The following is a 20,308-nucleotide window of genomic DNA, read 5'->3' as shown; positions in this document are numbered from 1 at the left end:
AATGAACACTGTGCCAAGAGAAGGTTCATGCACAACTTTCAGCCGTTTGCACAAAGCAAATAGCAAGCAAATGAAAGTGTGAGAAATAATAGGATTCTTGTCTCCTACTCTCCATTTCCCTTCAAGTTGCCATATGGTATCCATATCTGTGAGGATAAGCGGTACTTTGTACCCTGGTGTTTCAGTTTTCATGACACTTTACAAGTCTCATTGCTCATTTCACCGCTTTCCACTAGCTACTCCTTAATGACACCCAGCCATTGCTTCCTTTGCTTTCCCATAAAAACAACATACTCAGGAAATAATGAATGTATATTTGTCTCTTTCAAGTAACTGCAGCTCCGTTTTAACCATTTACTTTGCAATAAACTTTGAGAGCTTTCTTCCCCAAAAAAAGCCTATATATTTTAAGGGTCATAATATAACAATTTTTTTAAATACACAAATAATATCCCATGGACTCACTTCTGAGCTACAACCTACATTAATTCCCCCACCTCAGCAAAAACAAGTAAGAAAAGTAGAGAAAAAAAGTCACAACAGATGCAAAAACTGAGCAGTCCAGAGCTTATTTTGAGTCTTCAGCCCAAACAAAAACACCCAGTGACTGGTACAGTTTATGAAAAAGACTACTAAATTACTTCTAATAGTTGATCACTAATAGAACTGCTACAAAGCTACTTTGCTAGATGGAGGTACTTAAGAAGTTGCCGTGGAAACAAGAAAGAATTGGCCCAGAGAGAAGCTGTGTAAGCTTATTAACAACCACATGCTCAAGTGCTCCAAGCCTTAACTGGAAGAACCACCTGAAAAGCCAGAGCCTTAGAGTCTCTAAGAGCAAGTAGTGGGCTCAAACCAGTGGTCAGGACTGAGCAGCTTGGTGAAGATGTAGGTAGACCCTGAGGAGATGCTGGAAGGGAAAATTAATCCTCCAGAACTAGAGAAGTCAGGAATATACCTCAGGGAAAAAAAGAAAATTGTGATGAACATGACTGAAAGGTTTACCTCTTGGCAGGACACTGTCTCTCTGCTTATTTCTCAGTGCAAACTAGCTACATAGTCTATAAATGGAAGTTCTGCATGAAAGCAGCCTCTGAAGCAAGTGTTGAAATTTGTGCTTAAAAAAAGAAATTTTGTTCAAGACTCAACATATCAAGATATTTTAAAGCAGGATCAGGTGATGCTTAATACGACTGAAGACTGTGAAAGCAGGACACTGTTCATAATAAACTAAGACAAAAGAAGTTCCCAGGAAATTTGAAATCCCTTTCCTCTTCCCATTCCTTAAATTTTCATAGGATTTTAAAGCCTATTCCATTTGGACACCATTGCAACCTTCTGGAAACTATCCTAAATTTTCCCTGTGTTTAGAGAAGTGTTTGCAATGTATTCTACAATACAGCCCAGGAATGATAACCTAAATATTTCACTTTTAAATTATAAATTTGAATATGAAGAGCATGTAAAAAACCCCAAGTTGGAATTTTTTTTTCCTCTCCTCTTTTCTTTTCTTGAATACAATTAAATCAATATATCAAAATGAAAAGATTCATCATTGTTCATAGGAATTCATTCACCCAGGGGATTTTTTCATCTGTCCCCTCCTTTACTTAGCTAGACAGAAAATAGATTTTCCTGGCTATGTTTAATTTCCACAGCTGTCATTGTGATCTAAAATATTTATATTTGAGCAATCACATTTATCCTTAGAAAATCAGGAGATGCAGTACTAGTTCAAACACTGTGTCAGCTACCTAGTGTCTGACCCCAGTGGTGTGTTAGATTTAGAAGCTGTACTGTGGAAATAAGCAGTAAAAAGGTTTTTTAGGTTAAAATATATTTGGAAAATGCAATTAGTTCTTAAAACATTAAAAGGTGACATCATTCATATATGCTTATTAACTTAGGTAAGTACAAATGCAACACAAGAGGAGATAACAGTAAAATGAAAATGGGATGTAGATAATATTTCTGATGTACATCTCTAAGCTTATTTCAAGTAGCATACCTTGAATGTCTGGTAACAAATTTAATTGTATGAATTCCACTTACGGAAAGAGCATCACAGAGAGAGACAGTCCTGTTATTTACTCAAGTCCATTATGCAAACTTTTCAAGTGGTTGTTTTGAAAAAAAAATATTTTGAAAAGATTACAGCATTTCTGCAAATACGTATCGTTCAAACCAAGAAAATAAATATTGGTGACGTATGTAAAGAAGAACCAAGCAAATTTCAGCAGACTTTGAAACAGAACTAGGAAATTATAATATAATACGTATTTACACACAACATAATCTTCAATATAAAAATTGCTAAGTACATTGCTCTAATCATATCAGCCAAAGCAGCAAACAACTCGCTCCATCTTTTCTAAAGCAAATCTTAGTTACCAAGCTGGGTTTTATTATTCACACTTAAAGTGTTGATACTTATATAGGTTTAAGTTACACCTTCAGTTACATGTTCTTTTGGACATTTCTTGCTACCCCATAATTCCTTTCTCTCCTCCCCTTTTATTTTTTTCTCCCTTGTATTAGTAAAAATGAATTTACACAAAAATAACAGGTTTTACTAAAAAAATACATTCTGGTTTTAATCAGGCAGCTTATAATTTAAAATTTTACAGATACTATTACAAATGCTCCATCTGCAGACTTTCAGGCTGAGTGTTCTGCTACAGTAAAGCCATAACACAACTCTTTCACAAAAGCTGATTCAGAAATATGTCAGCAGACCAAAACCAATTTATGACATGTAAAGTAAAAGAATGCATTCGTATAAGTAACATTTTAAACTAGTTGCACTATTTGTTATTAGTAGTTTACCTACTTAATTTTCCCAAAGCAAGACCCTATTAAATGCTGCAGCCAACAAGATCAATAGATGAAAATTCACATCTTTGTGTCAATACCTTGCAGTTCTGTGACCCACAGAAGCAAATATCTGCCTAGTTTCTTTCTCCTGTTCTATCATTCACTTGTTTTTTTTCAAAGTTCAAGGAGTAACAAGAAACAAAGAAAAAATAATTCTGAAAGATAAGGCATCAACTTCCACATTAATTTCATTATGTTGACTATAAATAAAGTTTTAAAAGTACAGATATTTTATCCCCTGTGCTTCCAAGATTATTTAGACTTCCAATATATTTATTCCCATTTCTTTTAAAACCTTCTCTCACTTTGTTACACTACCTTCCTTCTTACAATTGTTTTCCTTCCCTGCTCCTCCCTCTTTCCTGGAATTTATTTCCTCTCAACTTCTCTCTCTGCTCCATTCATCACAACACCTTGTTTTTTAATTCTGCCTCCCACCGTATCCTCTGCAGAAGTAGGAAAAACATTTCTAAAGGTAAATTAAACTATTGAAATATACATAAAACACTTAAAAAAAAAAAAAAAGAGGAAGGAAGCCAATGCAGTGTTTAGCACTTGTACAAGAGAAATAAAGTTAACCACAGGCCAGCAACTAAAAGCAGACAGCAGTTAAACAATCAAACAGAGAAGTCATACAGGGAGCTACAGTGCTATATGAAGAGTTTCCCCTGGAGCATGTACAGGAGAAAAGTACCCCTAGAATTTTAGCACGTCTGCTTTTTTATCCCACAACATAGAACTAATTGTCCTCAGCATCTGAGCTGGATTCCTTGCACGCTGGAGCAGAACAAATATTACTTTTCACCTATGTGTCACAGCAAACATGAAAGATTATGACAAAAGCAAACCAGCACTAATCTTAGCACCCCACAGGGCTCTGAGCAAAAGACCAAAAAGAAAAGCAGAGCAAAAGCAAGCACACACCAGACAGTAACACAAAGTAATCAAATGAGCAGCTGGACAGGAGAATCTTGCCTCTGTGCTTCCACTTACTTCATAGTCATCTAATCTACTGAAGAGCAACATTAAAACACCCACAAATTTGGTACATAGATTATTATATGGTGTTTCAATTTTCTGACAGATTGAACAGCTTCATCCAGGAGTTCAGGCATTAAGCCCATAGCTGGTGACTGAATTTAAAAAAAAAAAAAAAAAAGAGCTTTTATACACCAATGAACTCATGTTGCAGCTCTGCAAAATATACGTTGTTAACACTTGTGCTCCTTGCTAACACACTAGTGTGATGCTGAGTTTTCTTAAAACACCAAGTCAAGATCAGTTGTGTCTCTCCTGGAAAATGTGGAGGCAAATGATCAAATCCCTTCACAATTCCCAAGACCACCATTTGAGCTGAGAACATACTACAACCCAAAGCTTGGAACACTGACCCCGCAGGTGAGCTGCTCCCCTTTCAATTTTGGCTTAACATTAATATTTTCATCCTTGCTCTCTGACCACTTCGTTTAAATGCAACATACAAGTCCTAACTATTGCTGAGGGCTCTGTGTGTCAACCCAGGTCTCCTGTAACTGGCTTCTAGCAGTTTCAGGTACTACCAGAGAGGTTTTAGAGTGGAAAAACACCAATAAGGGAACTCCCACAGTTATTTCTCTATCCCCATACTTTAACAGATTTGGAGAAGGTAGAAAGCCTACAGCATGAAGAAACTTCCAGGTGGAACATTTACCTCAGCATTTGCAGTCAAGGAATGTGTTCCAGTCATATTTCCAGATGGGACCAAAGCCAGTGTCACAGCATCCCTGTGCAAACCCTGCAATTGCTGCAGACCACTGGAAAGTCTTTGTAGTTGAGACACCGCAACTCAGAAAACCCGGACACAAAACTGAATTCTCCTGGAGATGTAGGAACAATTACACATTCATAGGACTGTGTGAAAACCAAAAAGCCTTTGTTGCTTCCCTCTCACCAACTCCAGCCCTGTAAAGCACACAGCTCAGCAAGATGCAAAAAGCCTATGGTATTTAGAGCATGGCTTGAAATATTAGGGGAAGGGTAACTTCTCTGAAGTCACAACCTCTGAACAAACTGAAGACTTTTCAGATAGCTCCTAAATTCTGAAAACAGTCACTGGGAAACAGCTGGACAAGAATGCCTACAGTAATTCCAGATCACCTGAAATGACAGCCATGTATATTGACACATTATAAAGTGCCTGTATACATACATCTCACCCCCCCTACTATTATATATAATCTTTTCTGTAATAGATATCTCCAAAATAGCTAAGAATGAGACACAGGAAGCTATCTGCTCTTTTAGCACCTAAGTAGGGAATGCCTTCTGTCACATGCTTTTGACTGTCCTTCTTTTGGTTAAGACATTTTCATTACTTTTAAACAGGGGGTTTATGGAGGACCTATGCAATGCCAAGGCAATTTATACATTCTAATGACTACAGTTTCAACACACTCTCCCCCCATCCCAAATTACCTCAAACTAATTTTCAGATAAAACAGAAAACAAAAAAACATTAATTAAAAAAAAAATATCAAAGAAACATTGAAACAAACAAACATCACAACAAAAACCAAAAAACCCCAAACCACAACTAAAAGCATGTACCTTTGACCTCTGGTAATTCAAATAGAGTGTTAATCACCAAAGGATTAACACCCTCTGCATTATAAATAACATAACCAGTCATCAGGAAATTATAACACCCCATATAACCAAGAAACACCATGGAATTATGCCCAAGCAGTGGGAGGTACTAATAAGCAGATGAGAAACTAATATATTGTATGAGTTAAGTGAGATTCTGCAGCTCCAAGTGTTAGGAAGAACAGCTCAGTAGTTAAATGGAAAAACCTCTTACCTTTGAGTGCACATGTGCATGTGTGTGCACTCATTTATGTATATAAACACAATTCCCACATTTTAAATACTTTATGCATTCTCTAAATTATTAAAAATCTATGTTTGCATAATCACCCTTATATTTTCTCTCTGGGTAAATGTATTTGTTTATTGCATTAAAATAAAATATTTTTAATGTAGTGTAAATCACTTTCTGTATTTAATGTAATTAATTTTTGCCTGAGCAACCTACTTCTCCCTTATTTGGCTCTGTAGTATAACCCAGTAGCATATTAAATGCTGCACAACAGCATCAATGAAAAAAACACTGACTTTTTAAAAGGAATGGAAAAGAAATAAAAAAAAATAAATTGCTACCCACAATATTCTGTTTTGAAGGAGAGACACCCCTACCTTATCTTCTGCCATCATCTCCATCACCACTTCTATCCTATTTTCTCCCAAACCACATCACTACTTGTTACCCAAGAGCCTGTCATCCTTTCCTACTCTTTCTCAATCCTCCAACCTTTTCCTGTTCCCACTGCATCCAAAGGTCCATTCCACCTACACATCCAGTTTCAAGTTTTCCAACCACTACAGCACTTCCAAACTCCTGTCCCAGGAGTCTTCATTCATGTTGCCTTTGGTTCTGTTGCTCTGCCAAGAGAAGAGCTCCTAACCCCTCTTTCTCTTCTTTTCCTGGCTACTGCCACCTGCTGCCACTCTCTCCTTGGCCAGCTGCAACCTGCAGTCTGCTGTCCTGCTTGCTTTGCCCTCACCACACTAAGGTGAGGAATCTTTCAAAAATCTGTGCAGAAAAGCAAATGAGTAAACATAAACATATTAGATGAACTAAATGAGATGGGAAGTAGCACTCGCTCAGCACTTACTGTTTGCAGCTATTCCTTGCTCATCAATCTTTTCCTCTAACCTCTCAGGAGGGTCCCACTAAGACCAGGATCCCACGTTTACTCAAGAGGAAAATCAGACCTATTCTTCAACATGGAGTAGCAACTCATTTCAAGGAAGAACCATTCTGTTCAAATTCCCTTTTATTTTGTAACGATATTTTCTGCTGAAATCCAGAGATGAGAGGAGAGCATGTTCACACTGTCACATTCACACCACTCTAGTTCACTTTTCAAAGAATGGTAAGAGAAGGTAGTGTCATATAGCCAGGTGACAAATCTGCAAGTAGGAAAGGCCAGGCTGGAATGAACATGGACATGTCTTCCCAGATATAAAAATGTTAAAATTAGATGGGGGAAAAAAAGAGCAGACTTGCTCAGCCTGACAAGCCTTTACAATCTAAATTGCAATGGAATTTCTCCTTTAAATCTTCAGTAAAAAGACACTCCTGTAATTCACTACCTCACATGGCAGAATAACCTAGCAAATTTCACCTTTTGCAAGCCCACTATAAAAACCCACAGGATTTCTCCAACCTTGTGTCATTCCACAACTACAGAATACATGTTCTAAATGAAATACAGTTTAAGGCTGTACCATGAGAAAAAGCACAGCTTAATTAAGTTAACTAAGCTGATTAAGCCATGCTCTTTCACCTGTTACAGGAAGTATTTAGCCCCGGAGCCATCCTAAAGGCACCTCACACACTGTATGACATGTTTTAGAGAGATCCTGTATATATTTAGTCACTGTGGAAGAGGAAAAAGCAAACACCCCATATGTCAGCATACCAACAAAAGAAGTATCAGATGATGCAGCAGCTGTTTACATCTTATTCTTGTCAGGAAGGTAAGTATTGAATTGCAAGGGAACACATGAAGTTAAGAGAACATTACCCCAACACCGCAGATCTGACTGTTACAACTGCAGTAGGAACACACTCTCCAAAATCCTCAGTCACTAATACTATTACTGGGATCTTTATATGTTTACAAACAATTTGGACAAACATTTAAAATCTAATAGATCATGGCAGCCTATTTTTTTTTTCTTTAAAAAAAGATTAATCTTTCTTCTTTGTTGTATCTAAATGTGTTTTTATCATTAAAAGAATTATCTAAAAATGCCAGTCCTTTAAAAATGTCTAAAAGCAGTTTCTAAAATAAAGACATAGCTAAATAGCATTATTCTTATCTTGGCTTTTGCCAGTACAGGGGTGCTGCTCTGTGTCTCATAAAGATTTCTGGCAGAGTGAGAAAACCTGGTCAGTATCAGAATCTTTCCTGGGACCTGTCTGAAGTGTCGACAAGCTGCTAAGCTGAATATTAATACACTCTCCATCATCAAAAGCTGTTGCATACCCAAAGGATGAGAAATATTTTAATCAGCTTTCAGCTTGTCTAGTAGAAGTCAGTTTATTCCTTTGGGATTATACATCTATGTGCTCAATTTTTGTCTTTTTGTGTTCTCTCTCTATATATACATACTACTTTTGAAACAAGAAGCAAAGAGCGTAAATCTGCTGTTTTGTTAGAAAAAGCCAGCTAATGCCATCATTCAATTACAGTATTTTACATTTAACAAGAAAATGGAGAATACTAAACACAAAGAAAAAAGTTCAGAAAAAAAAATAGTGGGACTTTTTTTTTGTTTTTCAAATTATGAGTTTTCATGAGTAATTAATCTGCTGTCTTGCCCACCATTTCCCTTCCCCAGTAGACTCCTAAGTTCTGATACTGTAAATTCACAACTCCTGTGTCATAATGACCACCTGTGTAATTGATCCATGAATGTATATGTTTGATAAATTTACATATCAAGCATGTCCTACATGACAGCCTAAAAAAACCCAAACAATCAGTAAAAGAATAATGGTCTGAAAAGCGTTGACTGTAAAACTGTAATTGCTTGGTAACCTCTTCTTTCTCTACTATCACTCCCCTGAGAGACAAAGCCAGTCACTGTAAGGTTGCATTAATGAAAATACTACATACAGAAAAATTAGAATTGTATTTCTCCCTTTTCAAACCATGTGTAATGTTAATCCATTTTAAAGCATAGTAACATTTCAAACTAAGACACAGCCAAAATTTGTATTGGCCTTTGCATTAAGAATCTACATAAATGCAGTACAGAATTAATTTCACTTTTCTTCAATTCTGCTTCCTTGGGGACAGATGTATTAGCTGTCTACAAGTAACACCATGGGTGCTCTTTCCTCTTCTACATAAGAGATAGAAATATAAAGGCTATCTGCTTCAAGATTCCCAGTTACTTTATCATCTCAAGGAATCCTTGGAAGTACCACCTTTGTGTACTTCAGCACTACACAGCACCAGCATAAATTGGTTTGTACAGGCTAATCTCAAGAAGATCGCTACCCAAATCTTCCATCAGCAACACAACCATTCAATATTTTTGAGCAAAGGACTGAATTCCAGTGGATTCCTTGAGGTGAGAGTAAACTTACTCTGCCATGTGCCTGAATTAAAAGTCTTCTAATTCACTTATCCAAACCTAGTCCCACCAGAACATTGACAAAACAATTGACCTTCTAAGCTGGCTAGTGAAGCTTTAATCCATTAGCATGTGGCACGCAGCTTGAAGATTGAGCTAAAATAGAATTATTAGCAGTGTGTATATGCATACGTAGAGACACAAATAATCACTTGAGTTCATTACACAATTATATTGCTCCCTAGGCAGCTAGACAACATGAACTGATGCACTATTCCCAGCTAGTAGCAATGCAGTTTGCAGAACAGCGCATGCTAACATGAAGTGAGATGCATCTCGCACACTGGGCACTGACACCATTCCTATTCACAAGCAAGAGTCCAACCTGCTCTCACCCTGCCTTTAAACATCCTTTCCTATTACTGAAATACAAAGTGAGCCCCAATAAGAGAGGTGCCATCAGTCTGATCATGGTAAACAATCACATTCTTTTACAGGAATCATTCAGAAGATTCACTACTCTTAATCTTTATATTAGAGGCTCCGCTATGAGAGTGCAGATGAAGTAGCAATTTGAGGAGAGCTGCCAGAACCTGATGTTAACTAGAGATACTCAAAAAAAGCCAGTAAGTATCTTCCTACTGCAAAATAGTAAAATTAATATCTACAGCTTCAGGATTATCAAGCAGAAGTATGCATAATAAGAAAGGAAAAGTGCAAAAAAAGATCCACTCAGAAGCTCCTGGAAGCTAGAACCGGGAACGGCCAGGAGACAACTGGGGTCAAACCAGAGTTAGCTACTGCTGTCATATAGAAAGGGACAGAAATTGCCTGTCTGCAAATCTGGGGAAATCTGTGGGCCAAATTCTACAATTTCCACTCGAGGTAGGAGGAAGGCAGACATTTCTTGGGTTCCTTCAGCACAGTCTTTCCATAGGATGCAGCCAAGAAGTAGTACTTTTTCACTTTCAGTAAAAATCATCGCCTCATTTTATTGATGAGGAATTTAAGATCAGAAATAAGATGCAATCTAAAACCAAAGTAAGACCTCAACATTTTGATCTCCCCACCGATTCTGAAAACCCCATATAACTTATTTGCACAAGTTAAACAGAGGGTCAGAGAAAGAACTAGCAACTAATCCTTCTGGCCATACTGCTCTCCATTACAAGTACTGAAGTCAAGTTTTATTTCTTTGTACCTAAAATGAGAGCTATAACTGTAATGAAAGATGAAATAACTGTTTCTAAAACACTGTTCACCCACAATCCTTTAGGAATTAGAAGGACTGATGATCAGATAGGAATGAAAAGGTATAAATGCAGCAATGGCAGCTTTTCAGAAGATGTCACCTCCCCCTTTGCTTACAAAAAATATTAGAAAGAAAAACAGGTGTATTCTGTTTGATAGTGGTTACATAGCCACTGAGATAACAATAGCAATAAAACCATGTTTAGCAGTATTACTTGTACTCTTAAAACATTTAATATTTTTAATTTTTTTAAAATTAAAATTACATAAAATGTAGATGGTGACATTTGAGTCACACTGCCATTTGCTTTCACTTTCATTCAAAATCAGAATTTCCCCTAGTTGATAGCAATCACAGTAAAAAATATTCTTGCCAAACCACTGTAATTCACACTTTCAACACCAAAACAAGCCTTTTTTTATATCTATGTAGCACGTCCATAAGCCTACATACACAAATGTACAAATCCATAAGCTCTGTATCTGACATCTATGATTGCATAAATGAGAACTAGAAACCCCTTTACTGATAGTTAATAATCAAACATAGATACATAAACTTCAAAAACACAGAAAAATTTCTTTTCAAGAAATTATATTCTCAGTGTTCAAATATTTTTTATTCCTTTTTTTCTACTATGAGATGGATTTCTAAGAACATAACAGGCTTTGCAAAGAATAATTGATCTACTAAGCAATAGCACAATACTCCTGCTGCGCTAGTTTCACAACAAATAATAAGCCTTGATAAACATTTCTGATAAAAAGATCTTGTGTTATTCCAATATATGCCCACCCAGCATTTGGGGGAAAAAAACAGTGGAAACAGCACACAGTTTTATACAATACACAGTAGCCCCATCTTACCAACTCTTCTTTTACCAAAAAACAATCACACAGCTCCCATTAACAACAAAAGGGCAATGCCAGGTTCAAAAATATCCTTCCAGGATTGACACTGTGTTCACAGGGATGCAGCAGGAACTACAATCTGAGCTCTTCCCTCTCTGCCACATATTGGGTGACTTGCAGTTCTCCCAGACATTGTCTAATGCTCTCTAAACTCTTCCTACATTGTTTCTGCTGCCAAGAGCTGCAAGCTGTTGCCCCTGTTGCTCATTCCCTATAAACACCTTTTCTCTAAAGATAACTTGATAAAATTCAGAAGTTACATAAAGAAGTTAGAAGATTATCACAGTTAAAACACCAACATACCTGTGTATGTATTTGTGTGTAGAAGCATGTACATACACGTGCAGACACGCTATGGACCAGCTCTGGTAGTCTATCCACCATGAGAAAACTCGTCCATGTGATGGAGAACCCTGTTTTAGCCCCAATGCTCAGCTCAGACACAGGGATTCATTTACAACATTTGAACACAAGACTGTATGCACAATTATTATTTCTGCTGGTTGTGTGTCATATGTGTTTGTGTTTTAAATGTTAACACAGAGCTCATCACATTTTCCATCCAAGCACATGTATATACCACACACAATCATACACATCCAATTGTGTAAAAATATAGAGAAGACAACAGAAAAAAAACCTATGACATTAAGAGTTAAGCACAAGATTACAAGTTCTCACATCCAAAACTGAAGCTCACCAAGACACGGGTGTGTGCACAACACCTACAAACATCAAACTTGCAGCTCAGATGGAAATCCACCTAGAAGAGAACTCCAACCCAGGCCCACATGCCCACCTGCCTTGCACCACTGGCACAGCACACACCCCCAGGCACAGGATACACACAGCTGCACAAGCCTCCCATGCTCCTCTCATTTGTGATATCAGAAATGCATCTCACTTTCCCATAGGATATACACTGTCCTAAACTCTTCCTGGTTTATACCAGTTTATATTATAACCTTAACATTTCCCTCCTGTTTCTCACAGTATGCTGGATGAGTTGGAAGACTCTCCTTTTAACAACTCCAGTTTATACCAGAAATGTTATAGTCATTCATATCAACAGAGCTTAGATCTCAACCAGCTCACAGAAGGGTTAAAAATAGAAAGTGCTTTCCACTGGTTTGCTCTGATGTTCCTGTAGATATTGTCACTGGATGTATCCTCAGTAGAATTCTATTCAACACCTCTGTCTTTAAGTACAAAGCTGTAGGCTGTAGCAGCTTTAGGAAACATAAGTATCCTTTTTTCTGCTGCACAGTATCTGTGTGTGAAATTCTCTAAAGGGGTTTAAGTATTTACCCTGAACACTATCAGACAGTTTCTAAAATTTTCCTTATCCTGTTGCAAAAACACTTCAAAGAGAATCATAAACACAGTCCTTTGTGCTTTCAGCACTTACTTTCTTTTGGAAGCTTAAGTCTGAATTCCCTCAGAATTGTAATTTTTTTTTTTTTTTTTTTTTTCCTGAAAGATGTACAATACAACTTTTTAAAAAAGTTTTTAGGATTGGTAGTGATTCTCCTACACACAAAGCTGAATCCTTTCTTCCATTTCTGACAGCTAAAAAAATTGGGGTCAAGGAAATTCATGAAAAAAAAACAACAAACCAAAACCAAACCAAACCAACAAAATAAACAACCAAGTCTTCAGGATCAGGTTTTCTTGTTGTTTAAGATAAAAGGTACATTTCCAGGAACATCTGAATCCTAGTCTACATAAAATATAAACCTGTCAAAAATACATTTATTTAAAAGGTCTGTCCTAAACAGATAAGAACCCAACAAGACAAGAAATATAGTTAAAATTTGGGTCTTTGAGCTTCCACATTTGCCTGCTTTGGACAGCCCATGCCCCTGCAATCAAGGAGTGTGACACTGCAAAGTCTAAACAGCAGGGAAAAGTCAGAAAAGAAATCACAATAATTCCTCAGAATTTCTTGAATTTTGGCTGACAAGGTCAAATCAGTTCAAACATCTATTAAGTTGCTCAGCATTTTTTGAAACAAAACAAACACTAACAAACCAACAACTACAAACAACCTTTATGTGATCCCAGCATCTTTAAAAAATACATATATATAAATAAATAAATACTTGGCTAAGTGTTGTAAGTGCCAAAATCTACAAAGGTAGGAGGATTCCTTTTAAAAGCATACGTTGTCTTACAGCTTTGCATAGTCATTCTGGAACTGAAACATTCTGATTTAAATACATATCTAAACTCGTTTTAATTTGAAAAAAAATAAAAATATGGGTCTAGACTGAGATTTTGTAGCTCAAGTTTCAGCCAATTCTAAGTGTCAGCCTGCAAGTCCCTGACAACAGTGGCTTAGAGCTGAAACTGTGACATATTTTACATGTAGCAGTAGTAGTAAAAAATGAAATAGAGTTCAAAAAGGAAAGAAAAACAATTTTACAAGCAAATAGCCTTGCTCTCTGATTTCAGTTCAGTTATAAAAACTGATAAATCATGCTGTTGAGAATAAGAGGAATAATAACTTGACTAGGAAATAAGTTTTTACAAAGTTTTACAAATTAAGATGAAAGTTGTGCCGCACATCATTTTGCTTGAAATGCCATTTTGCTCATTATAACTACACAGACTGTGCACACTTCTGCTTTTATTACACTACTTTTATAAATTAAAAGGTGTGCTAAATTTCATTATCATTAGCTATATTATAGGATGTCAAAAAGTAGAACAAATGGTGTAACAATTACTTGTGTTTCAGTTATACCGTTACAAATGAGTTCTTTAAGATCTATGTTTCATTTCTTTAAGTAGATCCTTTATTGTAGGCATTTAAGCTCTTAAATATAACTGCAAGTCAGTCATACTTTTCTCCCCATTTTAGTTCTACAATTCTTTTCATCTTGCCAAATTCCTCCATAAATAGGTGGGATTAAATTGAGCCTAGCCTACCTAACATAATTATATATGTTGTGCTTTTATACTGCAATGAAACTGATACATTTTAATAATCCCAGTCCTGGCTCTTACCCCACCAAGTCAATAAAAGTTATTAAGGCCAACTGCCATATAAATACATGGCTACATTGCTAAATGGACTGTCAAAGCAGGAAATACAGTTCACACCATATAGCACTACTAGGGTCCTCAATTTTTTAATATATATATTTTAAGGAACACCAGATATGTTTAAAAAGTCTTTAAAGTTCTGATTTTTAAGTATAATCATGTACGTTTACTTTTCATTCCACAAAGAAAAACCACTCAATTGATCTACATTTTACTTACTCCAACGTGATTCAGTCTAAAACAAAATAAACAAAAAAAGACTGTAGGTTTTCTGCAGTTCTCACTGATTTAGCAGAGTGTTAGAAGACTATCCTAGCTAAAATAAATGTCAGATTGCAAGGTTTGCATGATATCAGACCCTGAGAGACAATTTGTCTCTCTGCTGAATCTCAGAACAGCTACAGCAAGACTTCCTCACATCACATGAGACTTGAGCTTTTCAGACTTCTCTTTACCCAGAAAGCAAAGCTTGTACAGTCTTTTTTCAAATGGTAACTCTTCCTTTGAATTCAGCAAGCATTTATCCTGATGTTGCAGATGATAACGTGTTAATCTTGGATGACTTTTACAAAAAAAAAAACCTTCAACATTTGAATAGCCTTCATATTTTCAAGGGAAGGGGAAAAAGAGAAGATTGGTTAAACTGCTTTGGATTTAATGTTTCATAAATTCATGAGGTAATATAGTGGGAAATGTGATGTTTTATCAGAATGTCATTCAAATGAAAGGTTTAACATTTACATCACAAGAGCAAGCTCTACAGTAAAAATATCCTGAAGGAAAGAAATGCCAGGAATAAGTATTATGATTAAATTGTGTGATTGCTATAATGTACAAAAATATGAAATAAAGCCCCAAGGTATGAAGACACCGGGTTAAACTTCCTGCAGTGTCATACTCTGCTGTGACATTGGAGTTATTACAATTAGTCGAATCAGAAATTATTTTGGAAATTTTCATCTTCAGAACTGTTTCGCTGAACAAAGGGGGGAGGGGGAGGCACTCAGGGACACCCAGACTGACTTTTGTATCATTCTAGACACACATATAAAAAAAGTCAAGAGTTCAGCTCACACACCAAAGTAATAAAAATACATTAAGTATTTTTTTAAAGAAACAATTCCTTTCAAACAGCAATGTTCTTCTGAGACAAGATCAGCAATTCTAAGACATTTTTACTTTTAGCATTTTTACAGGATTTTAATTTTTTTTTTAAAAAGAATCATCCAGTTAATATTATAAATCTGGAGAAAAAACATCGACTCTAGACTGCTGGGTACCTTCAGAAATACCTTTTTTATTTAACTTAACACTGTGGAAGCTAAGCATGCACCAAAACACTGCACTTTTTATGTTAAATTGCTGTTGAATTTGTTAACCCACAACTGATTTCCTGTGTTATGGAATCCTAGAGATTACAGCTAACTTGAAGTAACAAGGATAATTCTTGATGTTAATGCTACATTTCTATGTATTTTTATTAACTCCGTGCTTGTTGTCGCATGAAAACTACGGCTCAACATTGCCCCCTACTGTCATCTTTTGAAACACTAAAGCACAAAATGCAGGTTAAATCCGGAAAAAACCCACCCTACCTCTAAATCCAACTACAGTAAGCACCAAATTTACTGAGACACTCAACAAAGCAGACATTCTCAATTAACATTCTCTTCTGTCTCCTTCAATAGCTGAAATTAATTGTGATTAATATGTTATAAGTCATAAAACATTAAAAGCCATTTTTAAAGTTTAAATTAGAAGCAGCTTCTGTCTTGGCCCAGCCTTCAGTTTGCTGATAAATATCATCCTGAGGCCTGCTGAAAGGAGATACACTGACGCCACCATGTTTCTAATTAGAGACACATGGCAATGTCACACCAGTTGCAGAAAACCTAACCCTTGAGAATTCCTGAGTTTGCTGTTTTCCCATGTTCTCAAAACACAATGGATATAAAATAACAATCAAACATTCTTGTCTCTACCTCATCTAAGCCTGTGTTACAAAAGAGTAAGTTGTCATTGGAAAGAAAAACAAACCAAAATATTTTTTTATTCTTATTATAAAGGTCGTTCAAGAATGTGAGCACACAAGAACACAAAAATGAGGAAAAAAACCCTACAAAACCAAGTTAGAAATAATTTCCTCTTATAGGAAAGTTCAATTTTCACTCATTCCTTGCAGGAACTGATTTCACAAATTAAAGTTCCACCTTTCCACACTTTTTCTTCAAGTCTCAAACCAGTCATTGCTGGAAAAGTTTGCAATGTGTGAGCAGGTTAGTGAGTCACACCGTTTTCCTCAAAACCCTTTTGCACCATACTTCCAGAGATTCAAAAACATCTCTACCACAAACCACACTCAGCATCCTTTTCTAAGGCACCTACAGGCAAATTGAGGCTTATGCTTGACCAGCAGCAATGGCTGAGAAGCAGCTTCTACTGCAGACGTGTGGACAAGAGCAAGTCACGTCTGTGGGTACAGTTCCTCCTGTGCACAACCCTAGCAGCATGCAGGCTGGAAACTGCACTGAACATTTACACTAGCAAGGTCTCCCAACTGTGTCTCTACTTGGGGAGCAGCAGCAAGCAGGCTAACAGTGCTTTTCCACTGAGTCTGTTTTCACGTAAAGCAGGGCTGCACTTCCAACTGTGCAGGAAGCAGGGCCACTGAAGTTATGCAAGAAACTAACCTCCCTTTGTTGGTTCCAGCTATGGTGTGAGTGTGCAAGGACACCAGCACTCTGGCACTGGCAGAGTTGTCTGTCCTGATGTATGAAAAATCTGGTAGTGCACAATTTCATGTACCACCCAGTGTGATGCAATATATGCTGGCCATCTTACGAGGCTGTCAAACTTCAAAATCAAGCAAAGTCAGGAAATACCTAAAATCTCCTCCTGTTTTTTTGGATCTTATTTTGCTCACATTTCTCCTGGCTACTGAGGGGGAGAAAAGTAAGAGGAGGCAGTGGAAGGCTGGCATTGATTTGACTTTTCATATGTTCTGAATAAAGCTTAAATCCCGTTACTACAGCACAATTAAAAACATAATTGTGAGTGCTCTCAGAATTAAGCTCTAGAGGCTTTAGACTATAAAACTAGTACTTACCATAATCTCCATTTTTCTCCAAAATTCTTCCAACTTAGCCATAGGCTTAAGCCACCAATCAGTGCACTTCAAATACCGCTTGCCTTGAAACCAAAACTGTCTAAGCCACTCAAATTCAACCTGTAAGATAAAAACATATGGTAGCATAAGCCTCTCTGTTCATTATGTGGGGCAGGAATGGGGTAATGGTCATGTGTGAATTCAGACATACCTGAAAAAATCCCATGGAAAAGGAGGTTACCAAAGTATTCATTTCTAAGCTCACCCTTACTTCCAGTTGTTTATTTTATTTCTGTGCCATGTGAATTTGTGAAATGAGCTACACCCTTAAAACCCAGAGACATGCAAACCCAGCTTTCTTCTTTATATGTGGTACGTGCCCAAAGAACTTTAAAAGTTCAGGTTTACTCACAATTCAGTCAAATATGTACCAACTCCAACTTATTTTGATTAACAGCGTGGGTTTGGAAATATTTCAGTCATATAAAAGATTGAAAAAAACTTGCAATAATAAAATTGCTAGAATGCAGCAAACCACCCTAGAACGAGAGCATTATAATGAAATATAGTTTCTCATACTTTGTCAAATAATCTGGTTAACAGATAGGCTACCAATAACTTTTGGATTCACTTGATCTGGCATCTGAAGAAACAGGCCTCAGTTGTTTTTCTGGGACAAACCTTGTGTGGAAACTGTGCTTTACAAAGAAAACAAATCCCTCACTGAACCAATAAAAATTCCATCAGAAGCAAGCTAATACTTTTATTCAGAATGTGAAACACAGCAAATGATGCAATACTTTACTAGCTGGGGTTTTAAAAAAATAATATGGATGGCCCATTAACTTTAAGACAAGAGAAATATTAGCTTACTAAAACAATATAAATATATGACTCATCAAATATCCTTCAAGCAAAATAATTCCATTTATCATAAATTTCTACAGCGCTTTTTTCCTTTAATAGTAGTCCATAGTTCTGGTCTTGAAAATTCTCTATTTATCTTTGTTATGGTAGTTGTGTTTCACATGGAGTTCAAAGCTACTATAATCATTATATCACAGAGAATTTTTGTTTATCAGTGCTCATCTCTGAGGGCGCAAAGACAACCTGCCAAGGTGAAAGAAGAAAATTGCCCAAAGCTTTCTTTCCTGCAAGGGTGAACAGAATGGCTACAGAAACCAGAAAGTGTTTCAGTTAACATTAACTAGAAGTTTGGTCAACACATATTAAAGATAGTAATAAAAGAAACTTAAATTTGAAATGAATAAAAAAATATTAATGCAACTTTGCTGGTAAAATATAACAACACAATTAGTTGGCAGCATTCAATCTTAATATATATTTTTAAACCCCTGACAGCTAGCCTACTGACTTCTTAGCACAGAAGTTTGATGACTTCCTTCCTAAAAAAAAGCTGAGGGGAAGTTTGCTTCCTCTACAGTATTAGCAAGGTATGTAGGATCGAGTTATGGTTTGTTAAAAAAATCATTTCACACAGTTTTGGGAAGGCTGACCATGCTGACAATGCCACTAGAGTTTCAAGCACTCGGTAAGTTTTTCTCCCCCTCTTGTTTTTACTGGTTTCTACCACACAAAGGCTCTAACACATGAGTTCTGGCAAATAAATTTAATTAAATAGAATCACATCAGGCCATTACCCAGTGAAAAATGTTTTTTTTAAAAAAATTAAAATCAATGTTACAACATGGCTCATCAGGACAGGAATTTATTTCAGTCCATCTGATTTTTGACTAGTCATACTGATTTGTTACATTCCAGCCTAATTCAAGTCTGGCACCTTGGCCGTATTTTAAATATATCTTGATCCACTGTAGAATATACAACTTGACACAGAAGAGCTGCTTTTTAGGTGCAGCAGGTCAAGTTTAGCAACAGGTTAGTAAATTTTCTGCAAGATTAGCTGGTCTCATGAGAGGCCAGTGAACCAAATTGCAGCATGTGGCTGTTCCAAGGATGTGGACTACCATTTAACAGAGCTCTCAAACTCAGGTCCACATTCATCTCATGACGTCTCCGTTTAACTCCGAGTTAATAAAATGGGGTTTGGGGAGAAAAACATTTCACCCGCCAACACAGCCATCAAGCTCCTTGATAAGTGACTGCTCTGAACAAGTAACTGTTGATTCTGAAAAAAAAAATATTATCTTGATGAGGTAATGGTGACACTACTTCTTTAACACTCTATCCTTGCTTTGGATACATGCAAGCATAAAGAGTTTTGCTAAAAATCTCCAGAGAGTTTTGCTAAGTTTGTTTGGTATTTTTAATTAACACATGAAGACTTTTTACACCACATCCGTTAGTAAGTACCCAAACACACTATCTGCTTTCCAAGTTCTCTTAATAGCTGCATGTCCTGCTGCTTTCACTGAAATCTATTTAGCAATGTGTTTTCCTGTAGCAGGAAGACACTCCTATTGGCTTGCCTCCTTCCACAAAAAGGAGGAGCTGTACCAGGAAAAAACCTCTCTACAGTCAAGACTGGAGAGAAACAAAAAGCTCAGCTCTAGACTAAGTGGAACTGAGGTTACAGACCAGTCATCTTCTGTGACAAAACTCTCAGGTTAATGGGTCTTGCCAAGGATTTTGTTCAAAGAGTTTATTTGGAGCCTTCCATATATCAGACCTAACTTCAATCACCATTAGAAGGCATTTTACATGACCGAACAGGACAAAGCCTAAACATATTAACACACAAAACCATACTTGGTGAGTGTGTTTTAGGAACAATTTTAATCTCTTAATTAATTTTCACTTATGACTTACATATGACTTACTGTGCAAGTAAACTCAGAATCAGGCCTCATATGTCTAACCTCAACATGTTTTGAAGTTGTCCTTTAAACAATGATTAAAGGCCAATTTTAGGTTATAGTCAATACTGGATAGTAAAAGGCCAACAGT

The 20,308-nt window shown here is 36.6% G+C and overlaps 1 protein-coding gene across 3 annotated transcripts in view; it reads right to left on the bottom strand.

Annotated features, from left to right (window-relative positions):
* FTO (FTO alpha-ketoglutarate dependent dioxygenase) overlaps positions 1-20,308 on the bottom strand; it is a 228,975-nt gene that overhangs the window by 146,986 nt on the left and 61,681 nt on the right. For all 3 annotated transcript variants that reach the window (XM_051629516.1, XM_051629518.1, XM_051629517.1), the window contains exon 7: positions 17,381-17,500. In XM_051629516.1, coding sequence (XP_051485476.1) covers positions 17,381-17,500 — 120 coding nt within the window. The remainder of the gene's footprint in view (positions 1-17,380; positions 17,501-20,308) is intronic.

Source organism: Apus apus, chromosome 11, assembly GCF_020740795.1.
Source record: "Apus apus isolate bApuApu2 chromosome 11, bApuApu2.pri.cur, whole genome shotgun sequence".
Taxonomy (NCBI): domain Eukaryota; kingdom Metazoa; phylum Chordata; class Aves; order Apodiformes; family Apodidae; genus Apus; species Apus apus.
The sequence above is the reverse complement of the archived record's forward strand: the minus strand, read 5'-3'. Positions and strand labels throughout refer to the sequence as shown.